At 34.7% G+C, this 18,077-nt stretch overlaps 1 protein-coding gene across 2 annotated transcripts; it reads left to right on the forward strand.

Moving 5' to 3' along the window:
* The first annotated feature begins 301 nt into the window (after nt 1–301).
* Nucleotides 302–15,933, forward strand: LOC127154218 (CD276 antigen homolog). 2 transcript variants are annotated; one of them, XM_051095628.1, is made up of 4 exons: nt 302–400; nt 11,580–11,620; nt 11,717–12,046; nt 15,370–15,933. In XM_051095628.1, the coding sequence occupies exons 1-4, from the start codon at nt 333–335 to the stop codon at nt 15,489–15,491; spliced, it is 561 nt and encodes a 186-aa protein (XP_050951585.1). In that variant the 5' UTR covers nt 302–332; the 3' UTR covers nt 15,492–15,933. The 2 variants fall into 2 exon arrangements, with proteins under 2 accessions (XP_050951585.1, XP_050951587.1); XM_051095630.1 differs by lacking the exon at nt 302–400 and adding an exon at nt 10,790–10,924.
* Nucleotides 15,934–18,077: the final 2,144 nt, after the last annotated feature.

The raw sequence follows: 18,077 nt of genomic DNA on the forward strand, positions 1-18,077 counted from the left end.
CAGTGATAATTTTATGGAACAGTGACTATTCATACTGTACAATTAATTAGATTAAATTTTTATCACATTCATTATGTGTTAACATAAAGTTGACACTTATATTTAGATTTAATTTAATGCATAAATGTCACTTTTTTGTTATTTTTCGAATGTAATATATTAAAATATGTGTTAAATAGAAAAACAAATCAGACAGATCTACATGCCCAGAATGTAAATGGGGTGTCTTTATTGTTTGGGAAGGAGGGGCTACATGTACAGAATGTATGAAAGTGGTTGCTTTGAGAATAGAAGGTTTTTTTCTTCTTTTTCTTCTTCAGAGAGGATGTGGAATGATTCAATCTTGTTTTTTAGCTTATGGTCTGGCATTTAGTGCTGAACAGATTCCTGTAACAATCCGGTAGGTGATTTTCTTTTGTACAGTTGTATAATTTTGGAAGAGTGTTTGATGTGAATGTTTTGGAGTTTACAATTAAGTTTTGTTACTGGATTAATTGACCCTTAATGTTTTATATTCTAAAACCATTAATATAATTCATGAAATCAGTTAATATACTGTGCCAAAGAAATGGGGGAAAACATTTTGTTCAACTGTGGAGTACGTCTTCAGTTTTTATTTTAATTTTGTCATTTGGTGCAAGGACGTATATAACAGCGTAACTGGTGGGTTGTAACCCAGCTTGGTAAAATAACAATAAACCTCTGACCTGAGCTTTGTTAGCACCATATACTGTCTTGGACTACAAGAACACCCTAATAGCTAATACTGTACTATAGTATTTGTCCCAGTGTGCCATGTGCTTGGCTGGTAAATTTCGCTTAAGCTGTTTTCATGCACATTTTAGTTACTTTTAAACAAAAGTCCAGGCAGAGATTCCAGCATTCCAATTGATCAAACCTTACAGGTTTGTGCTTGTGCTACTCATGCTTCTCTTTAGTGCCTGAAATGGTCAGAGTGGAGTCAAATATGTTCAAACATGTCAGCACTACTCTACCCTTCTTTACCCTCCACCACTGATAAAAACAGATCATCTTACATTCTGACTTCCAAAAAAATACATTCTACAATGTATTTTGTAAAACCTAACATGCATAACTGAAACAGACTTAAAATCCAGATGGAATTATTATTATTATTATTATTATTATTTTTATTTTTATTTTTTTTTAAATACACATTCTTAGTCCTCTTTTTCAGCTGCTAATTTCCAATCGTTTTATCCCTGTAAATCCTGACATATGAAGCAGTAGTCAGAAAAGAAATTTTATTGAAACATTACACAAAAAAAGAGAGAAAAAAAAGTTTAGTTTTGCGCCATTTAATAGATCATAGTTCACATTGTATTATATGAGGAAAAAACAAACCAAAAAACGTGCAGTTTAATTTTAATTAGAGGCCCAAACTGATCAAAAATATGCAATTTGGTGCAGATGAAATTCTGATCTAAGTTATTTATAACACTACAGCAGACCACTTACGTATAACACATATAAATAGTCCTATCAATTTGCGCTCTATATCTCTAAATAAAGTTTTTTACATTAAAAATCACTAAAGATTTAACAGCAAAAATACACAGAAGCACAAAATAAAGGTGGACATTTCTAAAATTATCCTAAAATGGCCTAATAATAATAATCATAATAATAATAAATACAATAAAAAAACAGAAGGTATGTTATGTACTTTTTTTTTTCAGCTAAGTTGTGATTACGTTCAGTTTGAGGTTTTAGTGATTGACATATCAAACATGATAAAGTTAAAGGGCTAAAAGAATGGTTCAACATTCAAACATTTGAATATATTTTATTATTGAATGTAAAATTATTTTATTTTATTATTTTATTTCATTTTGTTTTTCAATCTCAATTTTTTTTATACAAAGACCAAATGCCTATGATACAGTTTATAGGTATAGTTCAAATTTTAAATAAAATAAATAAAAGTTTAGTTGAATAATTGAATAATAAGTGACAGAAAATGCAGAATCCCAGTAAAAGAGATTCATCTGGAAGGAAAATGTATTCTATCACTTACATATTTAATTGCCCATATATTAATTATGTCACAGCAGCAACACCCAATTAGCCTAGGAAAAGTGAAGATGCCTGAATCTAATTCATCTAATCAATAACTCCATTCATTACAATAAATATTAAATTGCTTATGAATTAAATTTATAAAATTACTTTATTTCAAGGATGCATTGAATTGATCAAAAAAGACAGTAAAGTACTTTTTTTACAGTAAATTATTTTAAAATTGTAATAACATTAATTTACAGAGTTTTTAAGCATGTTGGTGGTTTTCATTGCTACAGCTTCAGTGTTAGTGAAATGCGGATATATTTTTTTGCCCCAAATTTAAAAAGACTAAATAAAAATCACATAGTGGACATTGTTATTTTGGTGAGTAAATACCACATTTACACATAAACCCTACTTTACTATATTTCATAGATTTTGTGAGAATATTTCAAAGTTGACCAACTTAAATGTAATTTGTAAATATAAGCATATTTATTTAGAAAATATTTATTTATTTATTTATTTATTTGAAGTATGCAGCACACTCCAAAAAAGTTGAGACAGAGGCAAAATAAAAGTGAAAAGGTTATAGAATAACCAAATAAACTGCTTTGAAACACAGCAAGCAGGTGAATTGGTAATAGGTGAGGGAATCATGTTTGGCTATAAATGGAGCGTCTCAGTCTTCGCAAGTAAAGCTGGATCAATGCTCAAAATTTGTTTATATTAACAAAATAAAATTAAGTTGGCCAGTGAAAACATTGTGAAAACAGTGAAAACGCGCTTGCGCTACCGACAAGTTGAGAAATATATACAGAAAGTGCGCTTTGATGTATCCAGTGTAGAGACAGCGTTAGGGTGTGGCAGACCATTTTCTTTTGCAAGTTTCAGCTCGTACATCTTTGGTGTAAACTCGTCATGGCCAAACGCCCCCCAAGAACAGCTCAGCGCCCCCCTTTCAAGAATATTGCTTCAAGCGTCCCCCCATGCTGTCCGAACGCCCCCATTGAGAAACACTAATATAAGGTAATGTGAAAATAAGAGTGCCAAATAGCTCTCAATTACAGCATGCTGCAGTTTCATTTTTCACCACAGATTTATAGGTCTATGTTTTCTAGTGGATAAAAATTTTGGTAGGACACTGCCCACCCACACAAATAAAGTAATTTAGGGGATTCACTCTATATTTAAATGCAGTTGTCACTTCTGAAACTTTAAATAATGCATATTGCATTTAATTTACCTCCAACCCAAACAACTCTATGATATAATATTTGTTTGAACAGCCCAAGCATACCTGCATCAAACTAATTTGTAAGGAGAAAAAATGTAGGCTAAATAACATCTCAACTTCACAATGGATTCCTAGGGACTTCTATAGAGTAAACCGAAACTGAACAAAACATTATTTGAGGAACAAAATAAAAATAAAATTAGGTTAATTACACAGGGGAAGTACATGCCACTACTAACTGTAGACAGATCATGTTTGTTCCGTCATTTTGGTCTTGACCGTGAGTCTGTCACAATATAAAACAGGCTTTGAAAAAAAATATGGGTAGCACTACACCGAGGAAAAAATGGCACTGGAACCAGCACAGAACTCGCAACCTGTAAGTAAAGATAAATATAAACTTTATTTGATTAAAACTACAAAGATTTATATAGTATGCACTGAAAAAAGAAGAAAAAGAAAAAAAAGTGCATTTTCAACTAGTCAGCACTTCAGAAGCTCCATTTCTCTGTGTGGAGAACAGAATTTTTATTATTATATAAATTATTTTTATTATTTTATTATTTGGTAAAGATGTATCACAGTATGAACTGAACCATTCTAGGCCAAATGGGAAATAAAAACCAGTTTATTTATTTATCTTACTAGTATGTTTTTGCTTGTTAAACATACATTAAAGCTTAAATTCTGACATACTTATAAAAACTGTCTTGTGTCAGGTATAAATATATTGTATTGTAATCTTTGTACTAGGAAAATTCTGATTTTTTAAATAAGATTTTTGTAGTGTGAGCCTGCATCTTGAGTATTATGCATTTTGATTCAAGAAATGCAGCCAGGCAGAGTTATGCAAGTGAAGTATCAAATATTTTTATATATGATAATTCTCATAATTTAAAATAAATGACAACAATACAGGTTGAAAAGATAAACAAACTTTAGTGTTTTTATATTTTTACCAAGTAAACATTAAAAAAAACCTTGAGATTAGAATTAAATAAAAACACAATAACAATAAATAATGTATTGAGTAAAGAAATGTTAAACAGATTCCAGTTCAAAAGAACACAACTTTATAGAACAAAGAATCAAAACCTTTTCAACCAATACATAGATTTGTTTTTTCCCACCGCAATATCAACAAATGTGTTCTAAAAATTCCACAATCAGACCTACCCTTATCTTACTCCTTTCCTTTTATCTTCTTTCTTATTTTTCTTCTTCTCTGCAACCAGACTAATTGTACTGCCTCTTAATTTTCAAACATAAATGTACATGACTGACACTAGCAAACTTTGTCAAGATTGACAAATTATTACCAGACATTTCAATGTATGTGCAACGTGGAGCGTGACTATAGAATTGATGATCTATATGCAGGCTTTATTTAAACAAGGCATGGTCAAACAGGCAGCGTCGAACACCAGCAAACTATAAGATCCAAGGCAAATACAAAGAGTAATCCAACAAAACAACCAAATGTCAGGCAGCAAATGATCAAAAACAAGGCAAACATAGTGCTGTTACGTTCAACACAGAAGCTCTGAAGCTTGTATCAATAAAAACGACACATTTCACATGAAGCACTGTATCGGAGCTTGATTAGTTTTGAGAAAAGCATGTGATCTATGACATCCGAGGCTTCATTCGCCCGAACCTCAGTGCTTTTTCCTTTAAATCAAATGACATTTTAATGTGTTAGCATTTTTATTTATTATTATTTTAATCATAATTTATATATAGAGCTCAAAAATAAACTTTGGCCATGAAATTACAGTCTAAGGACTATGGCAGAGTTAAAATAAACAAATCATAGATTTAATTTATGAATTTATGTTTTATTTATTTTAGTACCACTACACTGACACAAATGAATGAGTTTGACAATGACGATTATTTATATAAAATATAATAAAACAAAGAATCATTTGTAGAACCAGATGTGCTGTAATGGAACACAGCACTTTGGAAGGTGTTATTCATTTTTATAACCACTAGATGGCCAGGGAAATTAACCATTTAGAAAAGCTTTGAGTAATGAATGCTTCACTTCACCATCAGTGGGTAATGGTACAAGGTCAGAAAAAAAAAAAAAAAAAAGCAGCAGACAAATCCAGCAAGATTGCCAGTCTCAGGGCCTCAGTAACCAAGAGTAGGGCACTCTCAGTTAAGTGGCCACTTTTGAAGCCAGATTGGTTGTTGTCCAGGAGGTTGTTTTGTGCAAGAAATATAGAGAGTTGGTTGAACACAACTCGCTCAAGTGTTTTATGCAATGAATGGAAGTAGTCTGATAGATGTAGTTTTCTAAAAGTGCTGGATTTGGAGAAATTTTTTTTTTTTTTTTTTTTTAGCAGTGGGCTTACCTGAGTCTGCTTAAATGCTGTAAGAAATGTACCAGTGTGAAGAGAGGTGTTGATAATGTGGGAAAGTGCAGGTATGACCAAAGAAGAAATAACCTGAAAGAGGTGAGTGAGGATAGGATCAAGTGGACAAGTAGTGGGATGATTGGAAAGGATAAGTTTGGAAACTTCTGTCTCTGAGAGTGCAGAAAAGGTGGTGTGAGAGTGTGTATTTGTTGTTATGATGTTATCATCAGTTTGTGGTGTGGGAAATTGGTCAATGATGGTTCTTGTTTTATTTGTGAAGAGGACTGCAAAGTCATCAGCTGTAGGTGAATGCTGAAGTCACTGATCAGTACCAGAGGAGTACCATCCTCAGGAAAGCTTGACAGTAACACATCGAATTTCCATTCCTTTGAAATAAGGAGACAAGTACCTCCACCCGTCCCAACCGTGTGAAGGGTGTGAGAAAAAATGAAATTAGTGGAGAGGGCTGCAGGAGTGGCAGTGTCCTCAGGTTTGATCCAGGTCTCAGTTAGAATTAGAGTTGGAATAGAGAGTAAAGTAGTAGAGGACAGAGGGACATTGGCCTGCCTCCAATCTGCTTTCCGGTAGTAGTAGTAGAGATTTGAAAGCACATATTAAGTACAATTGACTAAACAAGATAAGAACAAGCTGTACAAAAAATAAAGAAAGGGGAGAAAAGCAATACTCAAGTGTCTTGTCTGTGTTCTTTCTCAGTGGAGTCATGCAAGGTAGAGTTGATCATCTTTACACTCGTTGGTTTTCACACTAGGGCTGCCGCGGTGTACTAAGCAATTTTATACTTGCCTAATACTACTTAGCAAACTGAAACTGGAAAGTTCCATGATAACGAGAACAAACCTGACTTGAGAACACATTTACCACGCCAAAACACAGTATGCAAAACAATGTTTCCTAACAACGACAACTGCGCTGAAATCTAATGAGAAAACAAGACAAAACACTTACAAACTGCTGTCCTCTGCTGCTCAGCTGATTATTGTGGAAGAATGCTGAGCTTTACTATAAGGTTTTGTTAGTTGTGTATTTGATTGTGTATTTGAAAATTACTGATGTTATAGATTTAATTCATTACCAGTAAATAAGTGCATATTGGGAGCTAATCTTTAGTGTCTTTGACATTTAGCAATTTATTTTGCTGTAAATACATCGTAATAATATGGCAAAAGCTAATACCATATTTAGACAATGTGTTTGTTTCATATGTCTGGCTGGTGAATCACACTTTTACTTTTGCCTATACATTTACAAAAGTCTTTGTCATGTTAATAATTTAGCATCTTTTTTGTGAAATTATAATAAGACAACCATTTGCCTAGGCACAGCAGCACTTGGGTAAAGTTTTGGAGTATTGGATACTGCATTATTTATGCTGTATGTATTTACTGTGCTGCATTATTTATGCAGTACCTTTGAACTGCACATCAATGCCTGTGTGTACACACAACAATGAATGAGAAAAGTGTCTGTTTATGAGGAAATGATTAGGAAATATCAGTTTTTCATTAATTGTATGAAGTGTGTAAACTACATTGTGTTAAAAAAAAATAGAGAAGTAAGCAGTATGTGTCTTAAAGCAGATACAGAATTATATTCATGGTCATGTTAGCATATTACATTGTGACAGTGTTATTTATAGCTAAACTTTTAAAGAAATTTATCATGCAAAGTGCAGAAAAATAAAATTAAAGGATTAATTCATTCCCAGAACAAAAATTTACAGATAATTTACTCACTCCATTGTCATCCAAGATGTTCATGTCTTTCTTTGTTCAGTCATAAAGAATTTTTTTTGAGGAAAACATTCCAAGGTTTTTCACCATATAGTGGACTTCAGTGGTGCCTGTGAGTTTGAACTTTCAAAATGCAGTTTCAATGCAGCTTCAAAGGGCTCTAAACTATCCCAGCCAAGAAAGAAGGGCCTTAGCTAGCGAAATGATCAGCCATTTTCATAAATAAGTTAATATTTGTACACATTTTAACCACAAATGCTTGTCTTGTCTAGCTCTGCATTATGCCTACTCTGTGCACTCCCATTCAAGATAGTTTGGGTATGTTGAAAAACTCCCATCTCATTTTCTCCTACAACTTCAAAATCACACCCCTGGCCAGAAGAAAATGAGAGAAGTACTCATTTACCGATCCTCGAATACTGCTCCAGAGTGGATTTAGTGTGCTTTAAGGGCACTGTGCTTTGGTGTTATTAATACTGCGTTCAAGTCCACCTGGGGCGATCGTACTTACGAGTTGACTATTATGACTGAATCATATATTCTATGGTAATTATACAAAAATGTAATATATTGTACTGTATATGTAACTTATATAGTTTTATTGTATATTTAAAAAAATAATCATTTTATTCATTTCAACAAATTTACCGTCAATATAGACGCTACCATTTCTGTTGACTTTGGCTGTGTCCATTGTATCCAACACGTTTACTCACACACCCCCAACTCGGAAACTCAGGGCTTAAAGAAAATTTTGAGTTTCCCACTCGTAATAACGTCTCCGGTTACTATCGTAACCTCAGTTCCCCTGAAAGGCAGCTGCAAAGCATATGTCCTGAATAGAAATACTTCTTGACCACGCCCAGGTGGAGGCGATAGCCCTTGTTGAGTGGGCCCTAATGTGCAAAGAGCGTTCCAAACATTGGCTCATATTAACAGCCACGATAGCTCCACAATCCAGTGGGAAAGCCTCCTTTTTGACACGGCCTGGCTGTGAAAGAGCTCTTAAAGGGGTCATCTGATGCTAAGTTCACTTTTACATGTTGTTTGAACACTGTGTGACAACATTGTGTGTTGTCAGTGTATGTACAAATCTACCCTATAATGATAAAAATCCATGCAGTGGTTTTTAATTAATCTGTAAAAATAATATTCCCTTTTTCAAATCGAGCCATTCTCAGATGCCTGTCATTGTGGCATCACACCCACAGAGGCCGCTCCCATAATAGTTGATTGACATGAGCGTTTTACCTCAGATCAGCTGTAACAGTCCGACCTCTTTGTTTCGATGCCGGAGCAGGGATGTAAGTTAGACAAGAATATCTCAGATTGAGTGATTGAGGTGTTGTGTTGCTGGATGTAATAATGAATGCAGTGGTCGTCATTTACTCCAGACATCTGAGCCGCTGAAGATGCAGTAGATTAGGTTTGTTTGTGAATGGAATGCGCCTCCCAATCTACATATATCCGTCTGTGTTCGCGTGAATCATTCGTGATCCAGTGTTCTTGGCAAGGAATCTACTGAGATCACTTTCATTACTTTGCCCCCAAACTTTTACTGTACTGTCAGGGAATGGTGCCGAAGACACTTACTGAGTTCCGTTACGATATGTCAATGCATTCGTAAAATATAGCATTTTTGGACAAAATTCAGTATGGCCGACACCCAAAATGGCTGACATGGGAAAATTGGATATGGTTTGACTCGGGATGATGCACTGAATCTAAAGAGACCAGTTGTGAATTTTGGCCAAACCATTCAGAAGTTATAAGCAAAATTAGCCATTTTACATATCTCCTGACCACTAGGTGGCATTTTCACAACCATTTCTGCGTTCTTTTTGTAGAATTTGTTCGAGCATTATTCGACAACAGTTTGACTAATCAACTTGAATTCCATAACTTTTTGCCAGCATGATCTGAGCCAATTTTGGTGAAAATCAGACAAACTGTCTAGGACAAGTTCGAAAAAGTAGTTTTTTCATACAAGAATTTTTATATAAAAAAAAGAAAAAACTACACCTTACAATTTTTGAATTGCACTTCATTTGACTTGGCATGAGCCAAGGATTCAGAGGAAAAAAAAAATGATTCTGTGCCTTACGGTTCAAAAGTTATTAGCATAAAATTATTGAAACTTTGGACAAGTGGTGGCAATAGAGAGTTTGAGTTAGAGACTCCAAATTTGCTGTGGTTAATGTTGAGACTGTCCTCTATCAGTGTGCCAAATTTCACAACTTTCCCACAAGTGGCTCTATGGGCTGCCATAGACTCAAGAGAACCTTCAGTGCTTGGCCCCTAATTATTGTAAAAATTGGTATTGTATAATTGTCAGTTTTTTTTTTTTTTTTTTTTAAAGATGTGTTCCACTTATCATAAAGTGTTAACATTTAAACGACAGAATCAACAGTTCTCCATATGCAGTAGGCTACACATACATAGGCTAAATAGAGGTTGATTGCTTTGACAGTTTAAATAAGTAACATGACATTGACCTTGTTCATCACAACTTGATATAAAATGTGTCCAGGTCCCCGTATACTTAAAGATGAACAAAAAGACACGCATTACTTCTTTGGGCATTTTATATTTATTATTTTACAAAAATAATTCAATTTAAAATGTTACAAAAATATACACTACCAGCCAAAAGTTTTTGAACAGTAAACTTTTTATTTTTTTTTTTTATATTTTTAAGAAGAATCTTCTGCTTACCAAGCGTGCATTTATTTGATCCAAAATAACACAAAAAGTAAGTTTTCTATTTGAATATATTTTGAAGTGTAATATATTTCTGCAATCAAAGCTAAATTTTCAGCATCATTACGGGGTTGGATGTCCACCGCAGGCTGCAGCGAGACGCTCCTCTGCTGCTTATTTCATATGAAATTTAAAGGGGACTGAGGCGATCACAAACTCGTATACAGTTTATGGAGCTGATCGCAATTTTTTATTGGGGGCCGAGTAGTAATTTTAGGGGGGGCTATAGGTGCGTTCACGCCATATCGGAATTTCCGATATTTCCGAATATCCGATTCCAGCTTGTAAAAAGCGGTCACGTCCTCGTAGAACTCGTAATTACAACTTGTGAACTGTGAGTCTTCTGAGAGCTACCACTTGTACCACATGACCGCTGTACCACCTGACTAACCTAGGCTCTGTTTAGGCGTTGATAGTGGTGCCATAGAAAATCATAATTCGGAGACTGAGGACGTGAACAGCTCAAAGTAGAACGTCACATGTTGTCATCTCGAAATTACAGTAATTACGATATGGCGTGAACGCAGCATTAAGCCCTGGAACAGTCTTGCGCACTTACTTCTAGTTACGTGCACGCGCTCTGGCCAAGACGGCAAGTGTGGGTATTTGGACTGCACATTAGGTGGCGATATGCACATAGGATGCGATGCGCCAGTAAACCAAGAAGAAGAACAGTAGACGTTGAATAGTTTCAGTTTTTATTGCGCATTTAATGTGTACGTGGTTAACATTAGGAAAAACGACAGGAGAAAATAACAGATATATACGTCCGCCATGTTTGTAAGGTATGCAAGCTACAGATTTTTGTGTTTCAAATAATCGCGATGGTTTTGGTCTTTCGTACAGCACCGCTTGATAGTTGGAGTGAAAATGTTATATGCTATTTATATACATTCGTCTTACAGTTTCTTTGTTGTATTGTTTTACACCAGTTAGACAATTAGTAAATACACAAAATTGAAGGCTGATGTTACAATACACAATAAAAGGCTACAGCAATGCTTCTAGTGTTACTTCCGTTTATGCCAATGAGCAAGCGATTTTTTATTTTTATTTTTTGGTAACTTGTAGGTTGCACTTAAGAATATAAGATGGCTTAGTGGAGTCGTGGTTAATTATTAATACGGCCCACAAATTAATTACATTTTAAAATTAGCAGACGTGATGACGAGCTGTCTCGAAATCGAAACTGGAAATATAATGTCATGTCCATAAATAAACATATTCTATATAAAAATATATGTTTTAACCTAAAATCTTGATGTTGATGAATCACAATGATTTACCACAATCAATACGTCTTAATTGTCTTTAAATTTCCTTAATGTAAAAAAAAGAAAACGGTCAGAATCTTTCTCACGAATTTCTTAGTCTGTTGCAATCCCATAGACAAGAACCTATATATGTCATACGAATATTAACATTTCTTTCTTTGTGCAGATGCTGGGTCATTTATTTATTTCTTCATCTGATAGACAAAGGTTAGTAGCCTATTCACCGACCTCAGTTAACATGTGGCATATTCAAATTCATTTAATTTATTCTGCTTGTTGTTTGTTTGTTATTCTCGTCCCCAGTGTCTCTGCAAAACCAAGATGAAAAAGTATATGGTGTTGTTGGAGGCTCTGTCATCTTGCCATGTTCATTCAAGGAAAGAGTGCTAAAGCCAGATGAAATTAATGTATTTTGGAGATACAATGACAGCAAGATTGTTTGCGATATTGAAAAAGGCAATTTCTCAACAATAGACCAGGATGTGTTATTCAAAGATCGAATAGAAAGTGTTTCCTCACAGTACGGGAATGGAGACTTCTCTATTAGACTCAAACATCTGAAATTAACAGACAATGGCGTGTTCTCCTGCTTTTTCACAGACAAGCCAAAAATACTAAAGCTACAAGTAAACGGTATGTGAAATTAATTCTGCTTTACTGACTAGGTGGTGTGGATCATTTGGTAAAAGGATGCAATGTGTGTGTATGTGTATATATATATATATATATATATACACATACACACATATATACATATATATATATATATATATATACACACATACACTGTGTGCAGAATTATTAGGCATGTTGATATTCTGGTCATATTTTTTTTCCAAACACATTTTACCAATTCCAAACCACATCAGTCTTAATAACTACTGTTAATTTTGTATTTAATCATTTATATGTGATATACAATTGTCCATGAAGGCTGGAAGTGAAAAACTCCTTATATTCAGGTGTGCGTAATTATTAGGCATGTTTTCTTTTACAGATAAAAAGAGCCAAAAAAGATATTTAACCCAGACTGAAAAGTCCAAATTATTAAATGCCCATGAGAAGAATGCAATACTAATGCATTACAAGAATTTGCAAAGTTAAGGTTTGACCATTGGACAGCGAAATGCTTGTTGAGTCTGCATGGTCAGAAAAAACAGGTGGAGAAGAAAAGATGCATGTTAACTGCAAAAGAATTAGGAAATAAGGTGAAGAATTAGGTGTGAAACCATCAGGAACCGTTTAGTCTCCAGCGCCACCGTTTTCCAGAACTGCAACCTACCTGGAGTCTTCAGAAGTGCAATGTGTCAGGTTCTCAGAGACTTTGCTTGGTAAAAAATCCTAAAAAATGCCCCTGACTTAATAAGAATAACAAGCTGACGTGTTGTGAAATACATGAAGACAGTTTTTTTTTTATATGCTTTAGAGACAGATAAGTTGAGAGTGACTCTTGAAGGACAAGCATCACATTCTCTTGTACCTCTGATTCAAGAATTTATCTTCCAAAATCTGGCAGTACATTTTGGGAGTTCATGTTTAGTCTCATATCCTGAAAAGTGTGACTTGCAGAGATGGACTAAAATGAACTCCCAAAATGTACTTTTACTCCAGGTAGGTTGCAGTTCTGGAAAATGGTGGTGCTGGAGACTAAACGGTTCCTGATGGTGTCACACCTAATTCTTCACCTTAATTCCTAATTCTTTTGCAGTTAACATGCATCTTTTCTTCTCCACCTGTTTTTTCTGACCATGCAGACTCAACAAGCATTTCGCTGTCCAATGGTCAAGCCTTAACTTTGCAAATTCTTGTAATGATGTATTGCATTCTTCTCATGGGCATTTAACAATTTGGACTTTTCAGTCTGGGTTAAATATCTTTTTTGGCTTTTTTTATCTGTAAAAGAAAACATGCCTAATAATTACGCACACCTGAATATAAGGAGTTTTTCACTTCCAGTCTTCATGGACAATTATATATCACATATAAATGATTAAATACAAAATTAACAGTAGTTATTAAGACTGATGTGGTTTGGAATTGGTAAAATGTGTTTGGAAAAAAAATATGACCGGAATATCTACATGCCTAATAATTCTGCACACAGTGTATGTATATGTGTATATATATATATATATATATATATATATATATATAAATAATGCCTGGTCAAATATATGTTTCAGTTTAACACTTCAGTGCCTAAAGGCTGGAACAGAACACGTGCCACTAGGCATCATACACTTACCGACTTTGTAATAGTCACAGAGAAAAAAATGTCCATCATACAATAAACGACTGAGGTTCACACACTACCAGACTTTAAAGTTGTTACGATCCTAACAAACTCACAAAGAAATGTGCTAGGAGACATGTGACAAATTAAAACAATATGTGTTCTGAAATCAGCTCAAAATATTTAATAGTTAAAAAAAATAATTATTATAAAAAAAATTATAAAGTTAAAAAGTCTGTGTTTGTGACCATCATACACTGTGTGATTTTTCTATTAAGTCTGTCAACTCAAATCTGCAGACTGACTCAGACTGACTCACTGTCAAAAATCATGTGGTATATTCCAGCCTTAAAGGGATAGTTCACCCAAAAAGAAAATTCTGTCATTAATTACTCACCTTCATGTTGTTCCAAACCCATAAGACCTTGCAAACTTCCTCTGCTTGCAAACAAGGGCAGCACATCCGGGTTCTACATCAGAATGCCAGCTCCACGTGCACTGGTACTCTCATGAATGCACGTCAAAGACTGACACGGAAGAGAAGAAATTGTTGAATAAAGTCGTTTATTTTTTCTTTGTGCGTAAAAAAGTCTTCTTGTAGCTTCATATCATTAAAGTTGAACCATTGATGTCACATGGACTATTTTATTATGTCCTTACTACCTTTCTGCGCTTTCTGTGCAGGGTCAGAAAGCTCTCAGATTTCATCAAAAATATCTTAATTTGTGTTTTGAAGATGAACGAAGGTCTTATGGGTTTTGAACGCCATGAGGGCAAGTAACTAATGACAAAATTTTCATTTTTGGGTGAACTATCCCTTCAAGTTTACATGCACACCAGAAAACAACCTAAGAGAGCTTTTTATTCACTTAAACAGCATTAGGAAAGTAGATAGGAATAAGACATTGTTTTAAATGTGCATCTAAACATAGTCAGTTTTTCAGTCAGAAAGTTTTGTGCTGTCGTTGTTGTTGTTGTTGTTGTTATACATTTCACTCAGTCTGCATTCTGCATGCATACATTTATTACATTATTACAATGGTTCTCAATTCCAGTCCTTGCATACCACCACTCTACATATTTTTTGCATGTCTCCCTTGTTTAACCAACCTTTTTCAGATCATCAGCACGTTAGAAGGTGACATCCCATGCTTCTCATTTCTTATTTCTGCATCCTCGTTTCCTTTCCTCGTTACCTTTCCTTGCATCTTAGCTCTACCCCCCTTAGAATATGAGGGATAGATGCAAAGAAAGAAAATGAGGACAAAGGAATCAAAGAAATGGTTCTTTGTACATTGAAATATTCTTGATCACTTAAGTGTCACATCAAAGCATCATCAGCTGTGCTAAAAGGGATCTGCCCTTATGTTTTAAAGTTTGTTATTTACGACATTCATAATAAATATGAATAAAGCAAGATGCCCTATATGACACATAAGGTTTATTTAAACTGCAAAGGTAAAATATAAATTAAAATGATTATGACAGATGTGAAAGGGGAGGAGAATTTATCGTGGTGGAATATCATGTGATGTCCACTTTGCAGGGCACTTACGTTTGAATAGAAGAAAACATCTGAAGTGATAAGATACATAAAAATGTAGAGAGGGGTTTTAAGTGAGGACTGGAATGTAGAACTACTGCATTGTTAGACAAATATTAATTGTCTCTGTACTCCACAGTGAAATTTTCACATATTTGTTACTTATTTGTCTAATTGCAGAGACTGCTCCAGCACCAACCAACTCTTCTATGAAAGCACAGCCAGCAGGGATTGTAACATTTCTGTTGGGCTGTATCTGTGTTTTGTTAGAGTCCTTTGTTGCTAAACTTTGGTGCATGTAGCTTTCTTACAGGTGTTGTTGCTTTACAACACAATGATTAAATTTAACAGCTTAAAGCCCTATTCATATCTACATTAAAGGAACACTCCACTTTTTTTTTGAAAATAAAACTTTTTTTTAATAATCAGGGAACTATGCTGCCATACCATGTGTGCAGCAGGCGCAATGTTATTATTATTATTACGTCGGAATGATAGTATAGTTCCTAGACATGTCGGTCTAGAAAATCACCACTTTTCATTTTCCGTCAGTCTTAGTACACAATGTAACTACAGAAGTGTCAAGTTTTAAATAGGAAAAATATTGAAACTCTTTGGTCATTTTTGAGCGAGAGGCTAATGGTCTAATCAGATTCAATGATCTATGCTAAGCTATGCTAAAAGTGCTACCGCCAGACCGGCAATCAGCTGAATGGAATAAAAAACGGTAAAACTCAACTGTTTAACTAAGGGAGTTGGAAAATAAGCCTATTTTATGAAAAAGAGGAGTGTTCCTTTAATGCTCGGCCTAAAAAATAGATTTGATGCAGGTTCATGGGATTTGTCTTTTGAGACCAATGTGTAAATGTAGCAAAAAAGGCTAAATTAAAATAACTCCCTCTCTGACAGTAGGTGGCATTAATGGAATAGCAGAAATACAGCTGTTATCCCTGTACACCAGGGGGGGTCCAATCCTGTTCCTGGAAGGCTACTGTACTGCAAAGCTCAGCTCACACCTGAACCAGCTAATCAAGGTCTTATTAGGCATACTAGAAATTTCCACACAGGTGTGTTGAGGCAAGTTGTAGCTGAACCCTGCAAGACAATGGCTCTTCTAGACAGAGTTTGGACACCCCTGATGTACACAAAGCAGCACTGTACAGCTTTCAATGTCACCTGCTTGTCAGTAGGAGGAAAGGAGGTCAAATAGCACATGCCTTCAAACAGCCTGTCAGATTTTTGTATTTGCTGTAGTGTTTATCAAACAATCTCAACAACTGGTGGTAATTTGTAAGCTGATTATTCAGTGTGTTCCTAAGCAGAAAGATAGTTGTGTGTATGTGTGTTAGAAAAAAAAATACTAGCATTCTGAACTTTTCAAACTATAAACAATCTCTTCTGGCCAGCTGTCAGACATGCCAAGAAGCACTATACCAGGGGTGTCCAAACTCGGTCCTGGAGGGTTTAGCTCCCGCCCTACTTAAACACAACTTAACCAGCTAATCAAGGTCTTACTAGGCATCCTAGAAACTTCCTGGCAGGTGTGTTGACGCAAGTTGGAACTAAACTCTGAAGGGCACTGGCCCTTTAGGACCAAGTTTGGACACCCCTGCACTATACTGTCAAAGAAGTTGTAAAATTTACTAGCAATTTTTATGGGAAGCACGAGAAGTAAAGATCCCCTGTGCTTCTGTATCACTTATTGTATGAGATTCACAACATGCTGACGTAGCACTTTTTGGGGTGGAGTATCCCCTTAACAGCTTTGTGTGAACAGGCTTTAAGTGTAGTACTGTAATATAAATATTAAGGATTTTTGTTTCATTTTTATTCATTTAAAATGTTCAGGCAGTATTATTTATTCAATTGGCATATGTAATTTTTAACTTTTGAGATCAACAGTGTTAGAGTTCCGGAAAGTTACTTTTAAAAGTAACGGGTTACAATAACGCATTACTCCCTAAAAAGTGTATTACTTAGTTACTTTATATGGAAAGTAATGTGTTATATTACTTTTGTGTTACTTTTTTTCTTTTTTAATGTGCTGGGCTTGTTTACGAAAAATAAATGAATGGCTTGCGCCATATTCCGAGTTTGCATTTCAGTGTTTGTATTAATTTTGAGGAATACTGAATCTGTTTTTGTGCACACATTTAGTCTAGAACTACACAGTAACATATTTCCACAGAGATACTCCTGTTTCCTGTCTATGTCTGATTATGTCGTTTCGTTCAGGTGTGTCTTGTTAATCATCCTCATTTACAAGTGTATTTAGTTCCTGTCTGTTCAGTAGTGAGAAACGAACCTTTTCAAAGCTTCGAATCAACTGAACTTTCGAAGCATTTGAAACACCACCCACAAAGGGCACCTGCTGGTCAAAAGTATATAAATGCAACAAAACTCTGAAACATGCATAAAAACAGCTTAAAAAAAAAAAAAAAAAAAAAACATTGCAAATTGAATGTATAATACATCAAATGTAATAAAAAATAAAATATACCACTAAATATGTGTGTGCTTTTTTATTATTAAATATGTTATTTTTGAAGAGCTTGTTTGTTTTGTGGAAAACTTGTATATAGAGGCCTGTAACAGACTATTAACTACTTCTCATCCTTTTAATTACACAAATATCTAAATTGATGAAACTAATTCGAGATCAAGTGAGAACTAAAGACAAATGCAATGGTTCGCTGCTGGGGGAACAATGAACTAAGCCTATTAATCATGAGTTTACAGAGATCGCCCCCCCCCAATGTCAAACCATTGAAATTTCGAAACAGTTATGATGTAATGATGCCTCATTTGCTGAAATCACATGACTTTTGATATGTTTGATACGTGCTCTGAACCACTGTTTTGAAACAAATGAATCACAAAAGTTTAGA

The sequence above is a fragment of the Labeo rohita genome, chromosome 22 (assembly GCF_022985175.1).
Source record: "Labeo rohita strain BAU-BD-2019 chromosome 22, IGBB_LRoh.1.0, whole genome shotgun sequence".
Taxonomy (NCBI): Eukaryota; Metazoa; Chordata; class Actinopteri; order Cypriniformes; family Cyprinidae; genus Labeo; species Labeo rohita.